The 22,895-nt window shown below is 39.6% G+C and overlaps 1 protein-coding gene across 9 annotated transcripts in view; it reads right to left on the reverse strand.

Annotated features, from left to right (window-relative positions):
* Nucleotides 1-22,895, reverse strand: part of DTNA (dystrobrevin alpha) — a 386,149-nt gene that overhangs the window by 100,450 nt on the left and 262,804 nt on the right. For all 9 annotated transcript variants that reach the window (XM_061170129.1, XM_061170131.1, XM_061170130.1 and 6 more), the window contains one exon: nt 14,243-14,323. In XM_061170129.1, coding sequence (XP_061026112.1) covers nt 14,243-14,323 — 81 coding nt within the window. The remainder of the gene's footprint in view (nt 1-14,242; nt 14,324-22,895) is intronic.

Consider the following 22,895-nt stretch of genomic DNA (forward strand, 5'->3'; position numbering starts at 1 on the left):
ATCTGAAAAATGTGGACAATAACAGCTTTTCCATTGCAGGGTTATTGTGGGAAGCAAATGAGATAATCCATGTAAAGCACTTCACATAGTGCTTAGTGCATAACAAGCATTCAATATCTATTAATTATTATTGAAAAAGGTAAGTATCACAAGCCTTTTGCTTAATTAAGTAGGAACATTAAGAAATGTGCTAAGTTGAGAGTCATTAGGAAGTTTTTAAGAGGTCTGTTTTAAAGGTCTGACAATTGTATAAGTATGCTACTGTTGAGCTATCAAGTCATTTTAGAAAACGAGGAATTTATTCAGGTCATGCAATGATGACTGTATAACACTAGATGGCACTGTGCACACTTTACTAAATATCCATCAAGCTTTAAATGTCCATCACAGGGCACCTACTATTACGCACAGGTGATAAGAAGTGGGGTTTCCTCATCTATAAAACTGCATACGTTTTATACTAACATATTACACAAGACATCAGTTTGCATAATGAAATTATTCAGATAACATTAACCATATCAAGAATAGACAAAATGTATTCTTTTTTTTTTTAAGATTTTTTTTTTGGATGTGGACCATTTTTAAAGTCTTTATTGAATTTGTTACAATATGGCTTCTGCTTTTTGTTTTGGTTTTTTTGGCCCCGAGGCATGTGGGATCCTAGCTCCCCAACCAGAGATTGAACCTGCACCCCCTGCATTGGAAGGCAAAGTCTTAACCACTGGATCACCAGGGAAGTCCCGACAAAATGTATTCTTAAAAGCAATATTTAGTACTTCACAGAATCTTAAAAATTATATGTTAATTTCAGACATTTATTAATAACATGCCATGGTCTGTCTTTATAAATAAATGGAAATAGACAAAGCTTCAATAGTTTGCCTTAAATTCAGGCAATATCAGGAAGAAAATGGCTGGGTCAGAGGCAGGATGGGGGGGTGGGAGGAAATGTTTGTATGTGGGTAGAGAAGAGTTTGTTGATCTCAAGCGATGTTTCTTATCTGTTTGCTGATGTCTTACACTCTATTAACGAGAGATGGACTCTTTATTTCATAGATACAGATGACTTAAATCCAAGTATCCCTGAGATAAGTGCAAAAATGCCAAACTCATTTATACCAGATAGAAATGACCGAGGTCATAAACTTTATGAGAAGTAGGAGAATCATATAAGTAGGGTAAAACCTGGAAGAGAGGGTACAGATAGGATAGGAAAATCAAAAGACACTTCATGAAATAGGGCTCCTCAAAATTCCCAATTCCAGATTCTACCACTTACTGATTCCAAAATCTAGCAGGGTGGGCAAAGGGTTTTGACAAAGCTCTCCAGGTGACTCTTGACAATCACTGACTTATAAACCTTAAGAAAGCTCTCAGAGGGCTTGCAGCTGGGGAGGGTCAATAACCATCATCTAGTGACTTCATCTCATTCACTTTGGAGTGGTGGTTCTCAGCCATGGTTGCACACTGGACTCACCTACAAGGCTGCAAAATAGTTCCCTGGAGATGCTGCAGCTGCTGGTACAGGACCATACTTGGAATCCCAAGACACTAGGCTTGTTAGAGATGCAGACTCTCAGGTCCCCACCCCAGACCTAGAGAATCAGAATATGCATTTTAACAATATCCCCAGGGAGCTTGTATTCACATTAAAGTATGAGAAGCACTGCTCTAAGGCAGAAGTTCTCAGTCCTTCGGCATCAAGACAGACTCCTATGTTCTAATAGGTTGTGAGGTACATCACAAGAAGCTGGTCACTATCAATTTATGCAGTTTAAGAATGATTTATATAATTATGTCTATACACATCTGTGAACAAAAAAAGAACAAAGAATGTTTATTACTCATCATCCAGCTTTACAAGGGTTAAGTCGCAACCCACTGCAATCAGCCACTGACAGGGCACCCTGAGGGATGAAAAAACAGGATGAGGCATTCTGTGCTTTGTATAAATGGGCACCTAGATAGTTAAGATGCATATCTCAGGAAGAATTTCAATGACCCCAGATTCTTGCATCTTCCTATACACAGAAAAACACTAAAATCATTAACTTGAGATACCTGTTCTTTGTGCCTAGCAGTAATCTTTTACCAAGATGTATGTTTGACATCATGTATTTCCCAGCCAAAAAATTCATATATATATATATATATATATATTAGCTCCCCCTCTACCTGTTTGGAGCAGCTCCTTAGACCTATCTCCCGGACTATAGTCCTCTGTAAGACCCTGAATAAAACTTAAACTCACAAGTCTTAGTTGTGTACACCGTTTTAGAAAGGTTAGAGATTTATATCTACAAGAAGGTCACTCATTGCATTCTGCTGTGCTTTCTTAATTAGGAGAAAAGAAAACTGCAGTTAGGCTGGGAATTGAACATAATCTGTCGATATGCCATTGGGAATATGCATACCCTCTAGTGTGTAGACGGTGTGTGTGTGTGTATATGTGTGTGCACGCCCATACACATGCCCTCTCAACCCTCACCCACCCTTGCCACCGATACTTAAAGTGATGGTGACTGTTATCTGAGGCTTTGTTATGACTTGTTTTTCCACCTCTGAGACATGCAGGTAAGAGCAGGGTGAGTTCTGCTGTTGATTTACTCATCAAATCCCACTGCAAAAGAGATAGGTTGTTTCTCCTGAAAACTCATCCAACTCTCCCTTCCCTGGACCAAAGTTTCCTGACCTTCAGGAAAATTCCCAGCATGAATTTTCCCTTGTAACCACACTCTTCGGAGTATGAGAACCAAGTTCAGGTGGTATTTCTGAGTAGTTTATACTGTGGGTTTGGAGTGTCAAATTGTGTTCATTCACATAGCAGATCCTGAAAATATGTTTGTAGGCTTGTGGAAAAGTTAATTATGGAGATTCATTCTTTTAGTTGTCCAGTAAATTGTGATGCTCTTAGCACTAAAAGATGAGCACACATTAAAGCATTGTCTTCTTCCTATGACGGCTCTCAAATAGCAAATTTCATTCAGTATTCTAAATGCCAAGTAGACTTTAAGTAAAAATGCTTTTAAGGAGCTTCACGTGTAGGTCAGGCCGCCACAGGGGTGGGGTGTGAGGAGGTGGGGAGAGGAATGTATCCCCTTGTGAGTGCCTGGAACGACTTCAGAGTCCTCTTCAAACTCATTACCCCAAGCCACTAACAAGCCTTCTTTCTTAGTCTTCCATTCCAGAGACTAAAACTTCATTCATACATTAAGTATTTTTTCAGCCCTTATTATGTGGCAGCACTGTTCTGGGTTCTAGAGTTAGCATGAACAAGACAGGCAGGTCCCTGATCATACAGAACTTGTAAGTGGTGAAGAATAGAGATATTTAGCAAACAAGTGCTTTGAGCATGCAACAACAATCTATTTTTTCTTATACAGAAAGAAAACAGACTTAAAGATAGTAGATTTGGACTCAAGTCTTTCTTCATTTGTACAATAGGAATAATAATATCCACCTTTCTTATTTTATAGGTGTCCTGGGAATAACAAAAATGGAAAACGTTTAGTAAAAATGTAAAGCACTATATACATTTTAGGCATTACTCTTATTTTTGAGAGAAAATTTACTGTCATATTCAGATAGAATTATAAAAATCCCCTCCAAATTCTTTCAATTCTTTGCTCCACTCTGTCAGTTATAAAAATATTTGTCCCTTAATACAAGCTTTTTTTCTATAATTTCAGGTTTGTTTTCCTCTTAACAGATGTGATGTTATAAAAACCCATGAGAGATTGTAACAGTGATGACTAGTTTAGTTCACTTTCAGATCAAATACTTATCTTGAAATTCAGAGAGCATCAGCTCATGGGAAAAAATTTCAACGTATCACTATTTACCATACATCTATTGCACGTACGGGCATAAACATATGGAGAAAGACTGCCATATGCTTATACATACAGAGTTGGGAAAGGAAGCAAGAAATGAGATTCCATAATATTTTTGAAAGAAGTTAGATCCAACTGGAAGTTTTAAAGATTCTACAATTCTACATGTTTGATGTGGTAGGTGATTTAACACAATAGGAGAGTCTGGCCCTAAAAGAGCTTACGATTCCCATGGGAGAGACACATTCAGAAGGCCTAACTGAAGCCCTGTTCGAGACTCTATGTTATCAAAAGTCCATATTCATAGAGCAGATTAAAAAAAAAAAAAAACTACTGGAGCTCAACATACAAGGATGTTATTGTGGGCTGGAGACTTTGGAAAGGTTTTAGAGGAGGAGGAGGTAGAGCTCAAGATGGTTCCTGAATCACAGCAGGATATGAATACATGGAGACGAGGCAGGGAGGATACTCCAGCAGGAAGAAGGTCGAGGGACCAATGGCAGAGAGGAGTGAGTGATCATGGTGTAATCGGATCTTGTATTGACCTGACTGGGCCAGTGGAGTTTGTGCTGCGTTTACTGGAAAGCAGGGTCTATACCTTTGAAACCTTTCCTATTGCCCATTATATAAGACTTCTCTAATTTTTCAGTAAGTAAACAGAGAGATTGAGAATTTGCATCCTGCAAAGTTTAATGCTTAATTTCATTTTCCAACTCCCATGTCAGCTAATTCAGATCCCCAGCTACGGCCAACCAGTCCAGCAGTGAAAATCAGAGGTGATCTTTAGAGCAGTGGGTGGATCTCAGATCGTGGCCTCTGAGTCCATAGGTCTGGAGTTCAGCCAGGGCATCCCTAGGTTTCAGTAACTCCTTCGGTGATTTTGAAAGAGAAGGAAGTCTGAGAACCACTGCTATGGAGCATGACTTAAAGTAGCAGTCCCCAGCCTTTTTGGCACCAGGGACTGGTTTTGTGGAAGACAATTCTTCCACGGACGGGGGGTGGGGAGGGATGGCTCAGGTGGTAATGAGAGCGATAGGGAGCGATGGGGAGAGGCAGATGAAGCTTCCCTTGCTTGCCCGCCGTTCACCTCCTGCTGTGCGGCCTGGTTCCTAACAGGCCCCGGGGGTTGGGGACCCTTGACTTAAAGGATGGAGTTAGATGAGAGACAGGAAGAAGAGGAAATGGATGCTCATTTGAGTCAGGCAAATTTATTTTAAAAATATCATGAGAATCCCAAGAACATTATGGTGGAGAAAGCCACGTGCAAATTAGCCAGTTAAGATTTTTCAAGTATATACTTTATGCCCTTATTCAGGTCTTTGATCATGACAAAATTGTGTTTAAAAAAGCTGTTAGGAACTCAGTTAAGTAGTATGCTTCACCAGGGTTAACAAATGCATTTTGATGTGATTTACAGTGAAGATATTAGTCATCACTCACATTAACCAAACACTGAGTTCAGAAAGAAAATGTCAGCAAATGACAGTTTTCAGACTTGATCTCCATTAGTGAGCCATGCGCTATATACCTTTCTAAAATATGAATCTAAACAACATCTGAGTAGCTCACCAAATTATTTTATGTTCCAAACTCAATATCTTCCTTGCTCTCAACATATGCCTTTATCACCAAGATAGTTCTCTTTGTTAAGGATCTTTGGGGAGAAGCATCATTTCTTACAAACATAACATTTTATTTTCACTTTAATTTCCTGGTTAAGGTGGATGATATAATAGAGCTTCAGGAAAAGGTCTACAACATATTTTTGGTGTAAAATCAAACTGAGTATCATGCCGGTCCTCAAAGGCCCTGGCAGTACATCCACTGCCTATCAGGAAAAAGTATTCAGTTTGCCTTAAATTGTGTTTCCAGACTTGCGTGATTATTCAAAATGAGGTATAATAATTGTTGGCTCAATAGATGTCACACTGTAAATTAAATTTAACTATGTTCAATTGAATAAGCATTTATTAAGCTTATTATTTTTCAAAGTATTGTACCAAGGATTGTAAAAACAATAAGAGAAGGTAAATGAAAAGAAATATCTGAACAATGATTAATTTCTCACTGTCAGTGTTCAACTTTGTTCAGAATATATTTAATAGCCTTAGAAGCAAGAAAATCTAGTATCTTATCTCCCCTCTGGGTAGTCATTTTAGATTTCACTGGATAACTTTGCATAGGCTTCTTCAAAGTGCCCTAACTCTATCCTACATTCTACTGCCCTATTCTGGGCTTTTATTGACTTTGAATTAGATTTTTACAGCAAGTCTCCAGTTTCTGCCCTTTTCCATCTGTCCTAAGAAATGTTAGGAAAGATGGAAAAGGGCACTTTTTTTCTCCAGCCCCTGCGGGAGTGACCATCACAACTTAGACTTTGACCGGCTCAGTGTAGCTGCAATGAGACATCACTTGGCCTCAGGCTCCCGCCACGAACCCCCGAGGACGTCTCAGCACAAATACCAGACACTGCCTGCCAGGCGCACATGTGCAACCCAGAAGCTCGGGGACGTTAAGTCCTGTAGGCTGCCCTTGGCCAGTGCAGGACAGAGCAGCTGACTACTGCCTCCTCCTTGTCAGCCCTGGATGGACAGTTCTGGGGTGCATTTCACAAGCTTCCTTAGAAGCGCCAGAATTGTCTTTTGGCTTTCCTTTCTTGTTCTGCTCTGGGTTCACTCTCCAAATGAGCTACTTCCACACAAGTCTTGTTGTGAAGTCTGCTTTCTGGGGAAACACACGCTAAAGCACTGATTCTAATCAAGTCCCACCTATCACTGATTGAACTCTTCCGGAATAATAAACGAGAAGAAAATGATTATGACCATGTTTGAAGTAGATTCTGATTCTATTAGGCCATACAAATGTTTCTCAGTCTTCTCCATGATATAACATCACCATCTTATCAATCAGTGTTGAATTTGAAAGTTAAAATGAACCGTACTTGATCTTACATTGAAGTTCATTATTTTTCTGAGAAACTAAGTTAATTAACGGCTGGTACCATTATTATTAGCTTTGCAGCAGGCCTAGTGGTCCACATGCTTGCCTCTTGATGACAAGTCTTGACAGGCATCGTGGGGCAGTTGACTGTTTACCACGGCAGTCGGCTAATATTGGGAAGTTAGAAGTGGAGTTCTCAGTTATATGATTTTATCTGGTGTTTTTCCAAGGGAACCTACTCGGCATCTATGCTCTCCTCACCTGCAACAAACAACTTTACAATTCCTGATAGAAAAGGAGATAAAGCAAAAGTCCTAGCCCAACGCCATGAAGGAATAAAAATAGCTACAGACTTAATCCATTTCAGTAGCTATAGGTATACTTGGTTTCTTTTAACCACCAAACTTATAAGTAATTTTTTTTCTTCAGAAAATGACAATTCTCTCAGGGGACCGACAGGCTAGATATGTTTATTACAGCAAAGTTTTTGGGTGTATCTACTATTTGATATTAACAAAATCAGAAGCTTTGAATAAATAGGACACATCATTAGATTCTAAACTTGAGGTTATACTAATACTAAATTTGTACACTAAGGAATATTACCATACTTTCCCTCTGCCATGGTCTAAGCATAATGCTTGGAACCTAGCACATCTCAGTGCATATTTGTTGAATGAATGAATAAATGTGTGATTGTTAATAACAAGGACAAAATGCCAACAAAGCTTCACTGAAGAGTAAATCAAGGTGGCATCAGGAATGACTTTCCAGCAGGATAACAGGTGTGGTTATGTGGGAGAGGCCATTCTTCCATCTCTGTCCTCCCTACCGTCTTTTGTTTTCTCTCAGTGTTCACCAGGGCCCGGGGTTCCTGGGAGACAGACTGCACGAGAGCACCCCCTGGGTATCCCTTCATCGCTCTGCTGATTGGCCCTGGGCCGATCCCGCAGGCTCCCAGAAACAGAGCTTAGCGGAACGCTAAGGGAAGGTCATTCATTGCTTCTTGCTCTGGCCCTCTTTAGATGGGGTTGGAGAAGCTTGAAAGGCACTCCTCTCTACACGCCACTCTTTCCCAACTGACTGGAGCACTTAAGACGATGCTCTTTCCTAAATTGTGAGAGTAAAAGTGCTTAGTTAGCACAGCTTCCTGGCATCGAGCAGAAGCAAGAGAGAGGGAAGGAAGCTGATGCATGTTACATCCAGACGCCTGGAGACAAGACTACAGGTGTCGGCTTACTTCACAGGTTGTGCATGCAGTGGTAGCAGCTTAAGCAGGCAAAGCTTCAAGCCCCGCCCCCCCCAAAAAAATTCTAACAAGAAAACAAAACCCTGATCTTTAAGATCTTCAAAATAAAGGCAATTAAAGGGAAGAAGTAGCTTTAATTAAACTCGTATCACCAGCATCAGGGCTTTAAAATCATAGCTTTTCTCTACCAGAAGTTTGCCCTGATTAAGGGGAGACATTTTTGCTGTCGGTCCAGCGTGCCCAGAGGGGAGCAGTGTTTCCATCGCCTGGTGCACGGGCATCTTTAATGGGTTTGTTTATGTTCTGCTGCCACCACCAAATTCCCCACAGGGAATTTTGGGGAACATTGTATTCTAGCATGATCCACTTGTCTTTATCCTAAATAAGTGTCTAGAATGATTCAACGTCAGGAATGAAAATGTGTGTCCAACACATCTGGAACAATACAAAGATACTTATGCTCCAAGGGTTTGACATCTGTCACTTATTTCCCTAACTGTGAACCTTCCTGCTCTTCCTTCTGACTCCTTGAGTGGAGAGAGTCCTTCTATCTTTCTCTTTTAAACACATCTCTTTGGGGGGGAGCTATTTCTCTTGCCTGCGTTTTTACTTTAAACTTTGGGCATTGTGGTAGGCAAAATCCTAGGATGCCCCGCCTCGCCCCACCCCAAGTTTCCTGGCACATACCTTGTCTCAGTTATTCAATCAAACACTAATCCAGGTACTGCTGTGGGGAATTTTACAGATGTAATTAAGGTCCCAAACCAGTTGGCTTTAAGACAGGGAGACGATCTGGGTGGGCCTGACCTAATCACATGAGTCCTTTAAAAGCAGAGAGTATTTTTCTGGCTGGTCACAGAGGAGGCAGTCAGAGAAACACATGGAAGAAGAAGCAGACATTTAAACTCTGAACGGCCTGTGGGGAGCCATGTGGCAAAGAATGTGAGTGGCCTCTAGGAACTGAGAGTTGTCCCCGGCTGACTGTCAGCAGCAAATGAAGACCTCAGTCCTTCAACCATAAGGAAATGAATTCTGCCAACAGCCAGTTCACTTGGAAGAGGACCTGGAGCCCCAGATAAGAACCATAGACCCAGCCAGCATTTTGATGTCAGTCCATGAGACTCTGAGCTGAGAATCCAGCCATGCTGCTTGGGTTTCTACCTACAGAAACAGGGTTATAATAAACATGTGTTGTTTTCAGCTGCTAGGTGTGTGGTCATTTGTTATGCAAAGATAGAAAACTGACACAGGCAGCCAGAAATCCACACACTTAAAAGTGAGGCAGAGATGAGGAATATGCTGGCACACTAGCTTGAAGAAAAATGAGTGGGATATTAGCATTTGTTAATGCAGGCTACTTTTGCAACATAAGACTAGTCACTTGGCTGGTGAAGAATGAATCTAGTGGGGCATATTCATTCATTCATAGGAGAGTATTTATTCAGGACCTAGTACATAGAGAGCATTCACTTGGGTTAATTTTGCAGTGTCAGAGAAACATTTAGGTAAATAGATAACTGCATTTTTTTTTGGTTCACAAGAAATCCTGAAAGAAGTTTAGAGATGTTACAGACAAAAGCATGTATTCTGACTTTAAATGATATCTGAATGAAGGATACTTTAAAAAAATGTTTCATTTACCAGAGGAAAGATATTTTGAGAAAGCCAGATGCAAACGTATACCTTTTGTCCTCTTTTTCTTTTTAACAAAATTTTAATTCAATTTGAATTGATATGAGTGATAGAAAGAAAATTCACACTGTAACCAGAAGAACTAAAGATGGTGCAACATCTGCTGTGGGTGTGGAGGAGAGGATCCTCTTGCCTCCTTACTTTTTTGTCCCCACTGTTAAACAGGAGGGATTAGAGATTTCTGATGGATTTCTCTTGTTGCCTTTTGTTGTTCATGAACGTATGGCTGCGTTTCGTTGACTCCAAAGTAATTTCTGCAAAAAGATCTGCTGACATCACAGGGTATCTGGGTCATTTACCATGTCAATGCTGACCAAGGAAATAATGTTCCAGTAGAAGACGGTTATTTGTTCAAAAAAAAGGCTGAGATGTTGCCATTTTCATACATGCTCATAAACGGTATATAGGGTTTTTATTTTGTGGAAAGTCACCAGGACACCTGGAAGCTAAAGAGAAGGCTGCTGATTAGGAAGGAGTATTGGGAATATTATTGTATTCTCCCTTCTGTCCCATTCCTCCTAGAAAACAGAATAGCCAAATTTTGTCCCCTAGTTTTTAGACACATTCATTCCTTTATTCTGTTAGAGAATGTGCTAGCCATGACAGGGGAGGGAAGGCAAGACAGGGTACAAAGATGAATGGTAAAGGGAAAAGCTGATTCGGAAAATAGAGCCTATGGAGAAAAATTGAAGAAATGAAGAATCTTTTGTCTGAGGAAAGAAAAAGATGGGCTTTTAACAAAAACTTGAAGTATAGTTGCTGACAATGTTATATAAGTTATAGGTGTACAATATAGTGATTCACAATTTTTAAAAGTTACATTCCATTTATAGTTATTATAAAATATTGGTTATATTCCCCATGTTGTACAATATGTCCTTGTAGCTTGTTTCATGCATAATAGTTTGTACCTCTTACCCCCCAGTCCTATATTGCCCCTCCCCACTTCCCTCTCCCCCTGGTAACCACTAGTTCTCTGTATCAGTGAGTCTGCTAAAGATGGGCTTCTTACAACTTTTCTATTCTAGCAGAGGTTGGTAAATGTTTTTTTGTGGACCAAGAGGCATCACCATATTATATAGTAATACTGTGTAGATACTACGTAGAGAAAACAAGTTTCCACAACATTTTTACTTATGAAATTAAAAACATAATAATTGAGCCCAATTTAAAAATAAATGCACATCTACCAATGAAAAGAATAGAATTATTTTGGGGAGATAGCATTTTGCTTAATTGGGGTCACAAGTTAGTGTTCCCTATTATCAAATAGGTTACAAATACTCATCTGTGCAAACTATTCTTAGTTCACAGTCTATACAAAATTAGATGCTGGGCCACATTCAATCCACGGGCCATGGTTTTCTGGCCTCTCCTTTAGAGTTTTTTAGAACACTGACAACGAGTTATTCTCAGCATCCGTCAGGAATTGTATTAAACGAAATGAACACGAATGTCAGTGATAGGATTCAATATTCTAGAAACAGAGTAGGCAAGCACTGTGGGGAAGAAAATATGGGGAATTAACTAACTCTTCTGATCTTTGAATTTAGATAAAAAAGAAATCTCCTAAAAATCTATACATTCCATGCTATACCCAGGCAATATTTATTTTTTCTAGGTGATAACTTTACAAGTGTCAGTTTTTATGTTTTTTCTTCCATTATGTAGTTTTAAAGCTTACTTTTGTTAATATACAAAATAAATTTTACCTGTAAATAAGGTCTGGGTCTAAAAATAAACAACCTGTTCTCAGTTAAGGTCTATTGATTTCCATGAAGTAAATACAATGTAAGAGTTTTCAATAAAACAATGCACTTACAAGCACACTTTCTGGATTTTTTTCTTATTTCTTTTATTGCAGAGTAAAACTCCATTATTAGGTACCATAATTTATTGTGGGTTAGGTTTTATTGCAGACAGAAATTATCCTTCTCTAATAAAGCGGTGTATATTCAATGTTGACTAATGTGTCACAACCATCAGTGCTTCTGGTTATCTTCCTAAAAGGAAGACTTCAACTGTGACGAAGATAAACCAGGCTCAACTGTGTTAGCGTTTTGCAAGTACCTCAACATCACAACTGCTATATTTTTTGTCAGGAAGGAAAACTCAGCAAACACACATAGTGCTTGCATTTAAGCCTTCTGATCAAGGTAGAAACAACTTTAAAATGAAACAATTTTAGCAGAGCAGTCAACATATGCTTGTTTTTCTGCCTTGAGCCTTACTTTTGTCTAGTTTGTATAGAATGTAATATCTTTCCTCCTTCTAAAAACATATGATATTTATAAGGTACATTGTAAAGCAAATAACACTTCCTTCATGCCTACTAGTTCTTTAAGGCTCCGTCCTTTCCAGGAAACTCCTGTCAGCAGCCCTCATACCCAGGTCAGGGCACTGCCTTCTTGGTGGTCCTACACTCTATGTCCTTATTCCTAGCATTATACTTCCACACTGTTTTATACGTCTGTTTAAAAATCCATCTATCTAATTAGACTTTGGGCAAGGTTAAGGCAGGGATCACATCTTATTCACCACTGTTCTATCCTTGGTACCTAGTGCAGTGCAAACCTATAGTAGGAACTCACTATAAGCTTCCTAAATTAAGGGGTAAATGAACGGATGCACTGAGGGGCAACTAGACAAGGATGGATCAACGCTGCTTTCCAAGAAGGTCACTGTTTTCTCCACTGTTTTCCAAGAGGGTGAATGAGACTATGACATAATTCTGGATATAGAATAAGGATGAGGGCCAGAGAAGAACAGGTAATGGAAAACGAGGTGCCCAAGAATGAGAAAGGGGCTTTATCAGAGAGTAGGAGGAATGGGATGTGGCCTGTGGGTTGCTGGACCCAGTTACGGCAAAGAGTGTGAGCCCTTTGTAATGTTGGCTGCAGGGTTGCCAAATCAATGTGGGTTTCTTTCTTTTCTTTTCCTTTCCCCTTCTTCCTTTGATCTTTCTTTCCTTCCTCCCTTCTTTACTTCCTTCCTTCCTTTCTTTTCCTTTTAATTAATTAATTTGTTCATCCTTACCATTTTGTAATGTCTTTTTAAAATCCCCCATCTCTACTGAAAGTAGTCTAACGAAGGCTCTGCATGGCAAAGCTTTAAGGGGACAGAACTCCCTCTATATTGAGGGCCACTGGAGTGGTAATGAGGAAGGAAAGTGGGAGGATCCCATCACTTTTTCATTGCTGAAAACACAGAAATTCTTCCTTTTGCTTAAATATGGGTGATGGGGTTGAGGGGAGAAGGAAAGATTTTCTTCTGTGGGAGCATTTTCCTTGTCCTTTAACACCAGTCCCCGAAAGGGCTTTTATGACTTATCAACACCCAGGACTGCATGTACAACCCCAGACTCCTTCCCACATCTGTAGTGTTCTTCTCACTGCATTTTGGGGGACTGGTTTAGCTTCCTGTGAGGAGTCAACACACATCTTTGATATTTGACCCACCTAAGTTTTTTCTCCCTTCTTGTCCTGCCCCATTTCTAGCTACTGGGGCTAGAGAATAAGCTGTAACTTGAGGAGCAGCCGTACCCTGCCCACCTCCATAGTCATGATTAGCTGTAAACCCAGGAGCCTGCCGCTGGGGGGCAGGGTCTGCCCAGGGCCCCAAGAAGCATCTGCCGGAGACTCTGGGAGGGTAGAGATGTGGACATGGCTGGTTTCTACGTTCACCAAGTGCCTAGTCTCCCTGCCACATATTCAAGAACTATGTCTATGTATGCAGGAGAACTTTACGGTTTTCATTTTTTAAATTCACCTGATACTAATTAGAGAATGAGAAGAGTTATTAATTTTTTATAGCAGTCAGTTTTCAAAAAAGGAAAGAGTAAGCTCATATAAATGAACTTTGAAGCAATATATTTTCCAAGAGAAAATGGATGTGATAATCTGATGGAAGCATTGACCTGGCAAGGAATGCGAACCTGCTCACTGAATAGTGAGCTAGATTGCTACTTACATGTTAAAATTTGGGAAAAAGTTGAAGCAAGTTTCTTTGTTTCTTTAAGTATTGTCTCTTCTCTTGTTATTGTCTGATGTAGGCAAAAGTAGTTAATACTCTGATACAAAGGGCTAATTTTTGTAGTTTCAGAAAGTAACTTAAATGTTTTCCAGGAGCTTGTAGACATTTTCCTATATTTGTAAAGGAAATATAAGGAGGACTTAATGTTTGATATTTTCTAAAATCTTTGAAACGATTTTGATGGCACTGCATTTATATCAAAGCTAGAGAAAAGAAGAAAACTGTCCATCCGGATTTAAACCATTCCAAGGACAGGATTATATACATATCCAGAGGCTCATCCATTCCAATACTTTAGCAGTTGAGTCATTAAGCCTTCAGAATTACTTGGGAATAGTCTTTCCACCATTTGTGTATCATAATACTCCTTTTATTGTTGTATAAACATATTTTTATCAGTACTTGCAAGCAAGCCTACTTTTAATAAACTAAGTAACGAATGTAAACTATAGGATTCATGAGGGTAATTAGTCCAAACAACTGGCATACTTACAATTGCATTTCTTCTGAACAAACCTCAGCTTGCACGCTGTTCTGTAGGTGGAGAGTCGGATGCGATCCAGATCTTGAGCCCCTGGGGGGGAGAAAAACGTACACATGTGGTGTGCCATGCATGTGGAAAGAAAGTGATAATGTTTATAAATAAAACAACTACAGATCTAAACTATACACTTAATTTGATTTTTATCTTTATTAGAATATAAGTTTAACTAAGACTTGGAAAGGTCTGTCCCATATTCCTCAGGTTCTGCGGGAAGGGAGCACGTGTATCCAGCACGGAGATCAGGTTATTGACTATGTTCATGGGCCAAGGAACACAAGCTCAGCCCTGTGGTGTCTGCTGCTTCTGAGAACAATCTGCTCAAGCTGTGACTTAAAACAGTTAGATGATACCAGATAGTAACATCATCAAATAATCATTTTAAGTACACTGTGATTGATCATTAGAGCATGGCTGTGAGGTGAGCACAGGCTGAATGTTGGTCATCTTTTCTTGGTGACTTGAGGCCAATTGTTTTTAGAAGCCTCAATTTTCTCACCTGGAAGATGGGACTGATAATAATATTACTACTTATTTCATAGGATTTTTAAAAGGATAAACGAGTGCCTATAACCTAAAGCTCTGGGAACACTGCCTGGTACACAGTAAGTGCAGCATTATTACTCCTGTCTATCTTGCAATACTTCCTGTCAACCTCAGAGGAGACTCCTTTCTAAAAACAACCCCTGCTATTTCTGACACTGTGGCTTCCAGTTCCTCCCTAACATAGCGTGTTCCCCACATTCTTGAACTACTTTCCTCATCCACTCCTCTACTCAAGAATCCAGCACGGCTTCTGATGCCTGCAGCACCAGGGCTGAATGTTCAGCTCAGAATCCAAGCCCCTCTGCAGGCTCTTTCTATCCTATGTACCCCACCCCACAATATTTCCCACTGCTCTCTACCCCCAAACCTCTGCCGGGCTTGGGCGGGTCTCCTCACCATCCCCTGCAGATGGGCTGCTTGTTAAATCGACACCTGAGTTCCTGGCCATCCTCCCACCCTCCTCTGAATGGGCTAATTTCTAGGACAGAGTAGACTTGCAACAAGTGTCTGTTCTTCTCTACTTCTAACTATTTGGCTTTCTTCAAGCCCACGTTTATGGTTCATAACAGATATTAAGGCACATGGCTATATTTTGACATGTATTGAACCTTCTTTTTACCAGTAAACGTGCTACAGAAATGCTTTGGAATAGAAGAGTTAGGGCAGGAAGTAAATGAACCGGCCTAGAAGCAATTATATTAGGATGCCAATTAAGTGCTTTCCTAATGAAACTTGGGATCAATTAGCAAGTGTCCCTCACTGACAGCATTTATCATTCCCTCACCTCAAACTGATCTCTTTAGATTCATAAAAAATACTATCAATACTTCTTTTACTCTATGGTGTTATGAGGCAGATCATTAAACATTCATTCTTTTTTTTAAATTTATTTATTTATTTTTGGCTGTGTTGGGTCTTTGTTTCTGTGCGAGGGTTTTCTCTAGTTGCGGCGAGTGGGGGCCACTCTTCATCGCGGTGCGCGGGCCTCTCACTGTCGCGGCCTCTCTTGTTGCAGAGCACAGGCTCCAGACGCGCAGGCTCAGTAGTTGTGGCTCACGGGCCTAGTTGCTCCGTGGCATGTGGGATCTTCCCAGACCAGGGCCCGAACCCGTGTCCCCTGCATTGGCAGGCAGATTCTCAACAACTGCGCCACCAGGGAAGCCCCTAAACATTCATTCTTATGAGAGTTTATTACTTGACAAACAGACTCATTGATACTGAGTGCTCGAAGGATAAAAGAGGTAGGACTTACCCTCACCCAATATAGGAATTTGCCTAAACATGTTCTCAGTAGATGGGCATTTATCCAATGTCCATGTAAGAGTATTTCCAATGATAGGGATGATTATAATTTAGTGAAAATATATGAGCTTTAAAGTCAGTAACTCTTAATCTTTCTCTTCCTTGTTGTGTGAACTTTGACAAGTTTTTACTTGTCATCCGATTTCTTCATGTATAAAATGAGGATAATAGTATCAACTTTACCAGCTGGTAACCTCTGTGGCTGGTACCTAGTGAGCGCTTAATAGCAGACAGACCTCCTTATAACGTTTCAGGTGTCATTTCTGAGCACCAATAAGTGATAGAAATTTCTTTTTTATATTTGGGCTTTAATTTGCCTCCTTATAACTTCAATCCGTTTGATCTGGTTTCCCTTCTGGAGCCATATAATCTTTTCTCTCTGCCTATTATAAACTTGATTAATTTATTCCTCAAAGATTGGGAAGCAGCTATCATGATCATCGTTAGCATCTTCATTACCATCTGGACATTATGTACAAAGGTCTCTGTCATCACAGAGTTTAAAGTTTAGATGGGGAGGTAGCTTATCCTTGACCTTCTTAGGTTGAAGATGTCCAAGTCCAAAGCCATTTCAAGTATCAACACAATGTCTACCACAGAGCATGGCACATAATGGGCTTCAATACATGGATGTTGCTATTATTCTCATTATCATCAGACACGGTTTGGAGACCAGACCCTTAAACATTCAAGTTATCCTGTTCTATGGCTGGCTAATGCCTCCTTGAAATGAGATATACAAAATTAACCCAAATGCCACAGCTATTGCCTCACCTGTATGGAATGTATAGAATACAATAGTTACCACCATTGATGAGGACATTTACTGATGCAATTTTTTCATAGATAGCTCATTCTTATGGCTCTTATTAAGCTAGCAGTTCATTAAAAAAGCTAGCTTTTAAAAATCATATGCACTTTTATTAAGTTAGGTCTTTTCTATTTTCTATTTAAATGCTTATTTGGGGGCTAAAGGTAGGACTTCGTATTTAATCTTAGTTTCTTTTACTTTTTGGCTCATGCTTCTAACCTTTCTGATATTTAAAAAATTTTTGATTTTGTCACTGGCATTTCAAAGGGCCTTCCCAGTTTCATGTCCTCTGTAAATCTGAGAGGCTCATGTGGGAAATGAACTCTCTAGGATGCTGGATAACCAGAGACACAGAGACCATCAGAAATACATGAACGCTAAATCTTTTACCCCTGGATGAAGATGTACTTTTAGTGATGCTGAGTTTGGCTCAATAATCAAGAGAATCTCAATATCTGTAAATAATCCTTTAAAAGAAGACATTAGGGACATAGATGATTTATGTAAGTTCTTCAAAAATAATGATTTAAGCTCCAGGTATAAAATGACTGTGATGCAGTACACGATTAAGTTTCTTAGTTCCAGCAAGACCTCATCCTCTGAGAATAGAAACCCTTGCTCCTCTGCTCCTCCATCTCATAGAGGTCCTAGGGGGCATTTGGCAAAGGTGCCGCTCTCCAGGATGCAATAAAGAGGGACATAGAGATGATGCTTAGGGTCAGAAGTGTACTGACTGCTCTCCTCTGCCCATCACCACGTGGACTCAACTGACCCTCTGTTTTGTTCAAGCCTCAGGAAGTGGTCTGGAGGTCTGTCAATGCCTCCAGTTTGTGAAAGTTCTTCCTGGCTGAGGATGTAAGCCCTGAATATTAAAAGGGACGTGGTGAGCAGTGAAGTTTAGCTTTTCAGATACAACAGCCCATTGCCTCACATGGACCATGTAAGTGGCAACCATGGGATCCATCATGGATTCTGGAACCCAAAAAAGCTGTACTGAGACAGGCTGGGCAGGTTCTTGCTCCATTTACCCACCTTGTTTAAAATAAATTTCTTTGTCTCTGGCCCAATAAACCATGAACTTAGTTCAGTTTGACATGTGTGGTCTCTTCTTGAAAGTCTATAAATTCATAGCCTACCTTGAGAGTAGTCTCATGTCTTCTGTGTCCAAGTCATTGCCTAAAATCTAAGACCTGACCAGGGCCACAGAGTCTTCCAGAATACAACTGGAGGCTGTCCTCCAAGTTGATGGATCCATTACTTATTCCTCTAGACATGGTCACAACATGGGCACAATCCCTACCTAATTGTACGAAGATCCAGCTCACGTTTTTCCAATGCATGCACAACCTAAGAGACTTTTGTTAGTATCTTGCTGAAATTAAGGTTCATTTTTATCCTATGGTATTTTCCTGAGCTAGCAGTCTAGTAACCTTATTAAAAAGGGAAATTAGCTGACTTAATTCATTTATAAAAAAGATGGAATTTGGATAAATGAATAAGGAAATGAGGTCAATAGAGTAATCCTTATTCTTAGCATGTTGAAATGTCTAGGATTACCACTATATTTTGTCCATGTTCTGAAAAAAAAACCCATTTTATCTTGAAACCTACATCAAATTCACACTCTATGCTCTCAAGAAACTAATTCTTCCTTTTTAATAAAAAAATAGTACAGAATTTCCATATTTTTTTGCAATGTCCTCTTAATTATTTCTCAAATGTATAGTGTTTTTTCCATTATTATTATATCACTGGGCTATAATTCTTTAAAACTTGGATACTTGACTCATCTAAATAATATCTTAGATTAGATTTGTTTCATAATTATATGGTGGGGGCAGGGGGTAAACAATTAAGGGTAGAGATTAATAGTATTTTCTCTACTTCTGTATATATTTAAAACTTTTCATAAGAAAAATTTAAAGCTAATTCATTTAAGGCAAGTTGATGCTCTTGCAACATCTCCTCAAAGTTGGAAAAAAATGATAAAGAGGAAAGCAAAGATGCAAGTTCAGAAATTCTGATTGATCACATTGTTACCTTCTGCAAATCCTGTTTTTCCTTTCTTTAGCTCTTCTTTTCAAGATTTTTTCTCCTCCCTCTGTCCCTTCCTTCCTCCTGCCTTCTTTCATTCCTTCCACCTATCCATCCATCCATCCATCCATCCATTCATCCAGCCAGCCAGCCAGCCAGCCAACCAACCAACCCGTCTTATCTAATTTTTGGCTTTAGCTTCATTCATTACACTTTGAACAGTTTCACACAATTCATGTATGTTTTGCCTTATATGTTTTCATAGCTCATTTATAAAACCTTTCATAAAATCATTCAGATTCTTAAATTTCTTACTCATTTTTCAAACTCACCCAACAAATATTTATAGAATAAAGATGAAGCCTATGAACTCCATGTCTAAACTCTTTTTCATGCTTGATGATTGACTGGATGTGTGTGTGTGTGTATATGTGTGTGAGAGAGACAGACAGAAAGAGAGAAAGAGAGGGAGAGAGAACAGGCAAAGGAGTTTTGGGGTCAAAGATAATGCTCAACTTGCTACCTTAGACAACTCAGTGGGATGGGGTGGCCCTCATTGAGCTAAGGTACCAACAAGGGGGAACAGGTCTGTAGGTGTGGGAAGATGAAGGGTTTAGTTTTGGGCTTACAGAGTTTGAGTTGCTTGTGGGATGTCCAAGTGGAGATATCCAGTGTCAGTTGGATATATGGATATGGAACTCCTTAATATGGACTATATTCCAGGAATTATTAATAAACATATAAAATGTACCAAAGTGCCTTAACTGAGCCAGGACTGGGAATATTTCCCAAGAGGAGACTGTGTGCAAAAGTAGGGCTATTCCACATTCTAGATAACAAAATGAGGCAAAAATTTGGGGTTAGAAACTTCCTCCCCACTTCTGAACAGTGCCCTTGGTAGTTGTTCAAGGACTGTGTGGCTTTGGAAATACTGTAAAGTGGCAGCCTTGGTGGGACATTGCTTTGTTATGATGGGGAGTTAATGGAGCTAGCGGTGAGCCTATCTCAAGGTGCTTCATCAGCAGAAGATTTGACAGTGAGAAGCCAAGTCTGGAAGGGACACTGACTTTACATGCTGACTATTCTGGATAAGCTGGTTCCTGAGAACATGGGATGCGGTTTTGAAGGACGCCTTGAACACTTGAGAACCATAACAATAACAGTGAAGCCTTGAGAGAAAGTCAAACTGTATAGGGAGAGAATTGGTCAAGAACAAAACTTTGGTTAAAATCTGACTTCAGGGGGTCTGGAGACTACTAAGAGACAGAAAAAGAGAAGTAGAGTGGTCAGAAAAAACAGGAGACCAGACTACGGTGGTGACATAAGGAAGAATTTCCAGGATGGTGACCCATGGTATTGACATCCCCAAAGTGCTGAAGAGCATGAGAAATGAAGATGAAAGTGAAAATAGTCACTGTATCCACCATGGCTCATGGGAGTGGGATCATTCACGTCATTTCCTTGAATTTTTGAAATCAGTTTTCCTAAAACTCATAGTGTGCATTGCAAAATCATGCTTCAGGTGCCATTCCAACTATGCACATGCTGACTGCTGTCAACATTCTGAAGAAGGACGGTCTGCCTTTGAACCACGCAACAGTGTTTGTTGAGCACCTCCATTTGCCTCCCTTTGGTTTCTGGTCCCTCCTCCACTCAGAGCCCACTGGTATCACTCTGCTTTCTCCCCAGGACGTTCCTCATCTTGTTAGGCAGCCTTCCATGTTCTGAAAGAGTGTTTTCCAATCATTTCCCTCCCATTAAAACCTACTTATCCTGTGCTCTGACGCTTTTAAACCAACACTGATTCAGCATCTAAGCTGGATGGGTTTGAAGGGAAAGGTCCAGCGTCCATCCCTAAGGAGAAGTTCATGTGAATGAGTGATACAGAAAACTTTCCTTTGTAAATTCTTTGTAAGTAAGTGTCATACAAAGCAGAGTAAATGTGCTCTCAGAGAAGAAAAACAGAAGAAAGGAAGCTTGATTCCAAGAACAAACAATTAATTCTGCTAAAAGCCAGTCGGATAAAATTATTTGACCAGATAAACTTAGTTGATGGCTGAAAAGGCCAAGGTGAGAATGACATTTACATTTAACTGAAAACTACTTTTCAGTTTTAACCTAAGGTACTAAGCAAACTGATAATTAGGGCATTATACTGAGGGGAAATTTTGGTTTAGGGCAACTTGCCCAATATTGCTTTAATCAAAGTATGTGGCCACACAGTTTTGTTTTTTTGCTTTAGCTTTATTTTTTGGCTTATTTGTGAGTCCATGCTACTCCTAATTTTGTTTCTTTGCCTTTTTTTTTTTGTTTTTGCTTCTGCTGCTTGTGGTTATGAGCTCCGAGTAGATGTTTAACACAGGTATGTGCCGCAGTCACCTGAATTTGCCAAAATTTCTTATCAATTGTTCTTCTTATCAATTGTTACCTGATGGCAGACAGCAGAAGCACAAAGAACTACAATCCTGCAGCCTGTGGAACAAAAAACACATTCAAAGAAAGATAGACAAGATGAAAAGGCAGAGGGCTATGTATCAGATGAAGGAACAAGATAAAACTCCAGAAAAACAATTAAATGAAACTGAGATAGGTAATCTTCCAGAAAGAGAATTCAGAATAATGATAGTGAAGATGATCCAGGACCTCGGAAAAAGAATGGAGGCAAAGATCGAGAAGATGCAAGAAATGTTTAACAAATATCTAGAAGAAATAAAGAACAAACAAACAGAGATGAACAATACAATAACTGAAATGAAAACTACACTAGAAGGAATCAATAGCAGAATAACTGAGGCAGAAGAACGGATAAGTGACCTGGAAGACAGAATGGTGGAATTCACTGCTGTGGAACAGAATAAAGAAAACAGAATGAAAAGAAATGAAGACAGCCTAAGAGACCTCTGGGACAACATTAAACGCAACAACATTCGCATTATAGGGGTCCCAGAAGGAGAAGAGAGAGAGAAAGGACCAGAGAAAATATTTGAAGAGATTATAGTCAAAAACTTCCCTAACATGGGAAAGGAAATAGCCACCCAAGTCCAGGAAGCGCAGCGAGTCCCATACAGGATAAACCCAAGGAGAAACATGCCGAGACACATAGTAATCAAATTGGCAAAAATTAAAGACAAAGAAAAATTATTGAAAGCAGCAAGGGAAAAACGACAAATAACATACAAGGGAACTCCCATAAGGTTAACAGCTGATTTCTCAGCAGAAAGTCTACAAGCCAGAAGGGAGTGGCATGATATACTTAAAGTGATGAAAGGGAAGAACCTACAACCAAGATTACTCTACCCAGCAAGGATCTCATTCAGATTCGATGGAGAAATCAAAAGCTTTACAGACAAGCAAAAGCTAAGAGAATTCAGCACCACCAAACCAGCTCTACAACAAATGCTAAAGGAACTTCTTTAAGTGGGAAACACAAGAGAAGAAAAGGACCTACAAAAACAAACCCAAAACGACTAGGAAAATGGTAATAGGAACATACGTATCGATAATTACCTTAAATGTGAATGGATTAAATGCTCCAACCAAAAGACACAGGCTTGCTGAATGTATGCAAAAACAAGACCCATATATATGCTGTCTACAAGAGACCCACTTCAGACCTAGGGACACATACAGACTGAAAGTGAGGGGATGGAAAAAGATATTCCATGCAAGTGGAAATCAAAAGAAAGCTGGAGTAGCTATACTCATATCAGATAAAATAGACTTTAAAATAAAGAATGTTACAAGAGACAAGGAAGGACACTACATAATGATCAAGGGATCAATCCAAGAAGAAGATATAACAATTATAAATATATATGCACCCAACATAGAAGCACCTCAATACATAAGGCAACTGCTAACAGCTCTAAAAGAGGAAGTCAACAGTAACACAATAATAGTGGGGGACTTTAA

This window comes from Eubalaena glacialis, chromosome 15, assembly GCF_028564815.1.
Source record: "Eubalaena glacialis isolate mEubGla1 chromosome 15, mEubGla1.1.hap2.+ XY, whole genome shotgun sequence".
NCBI classification, from domain to species: Eukaryota; Metazoa; Chordata; class Mammalia; order Artiodactyla; family Balaenidae; genus Eubalaena; species Eubalaena glacialis.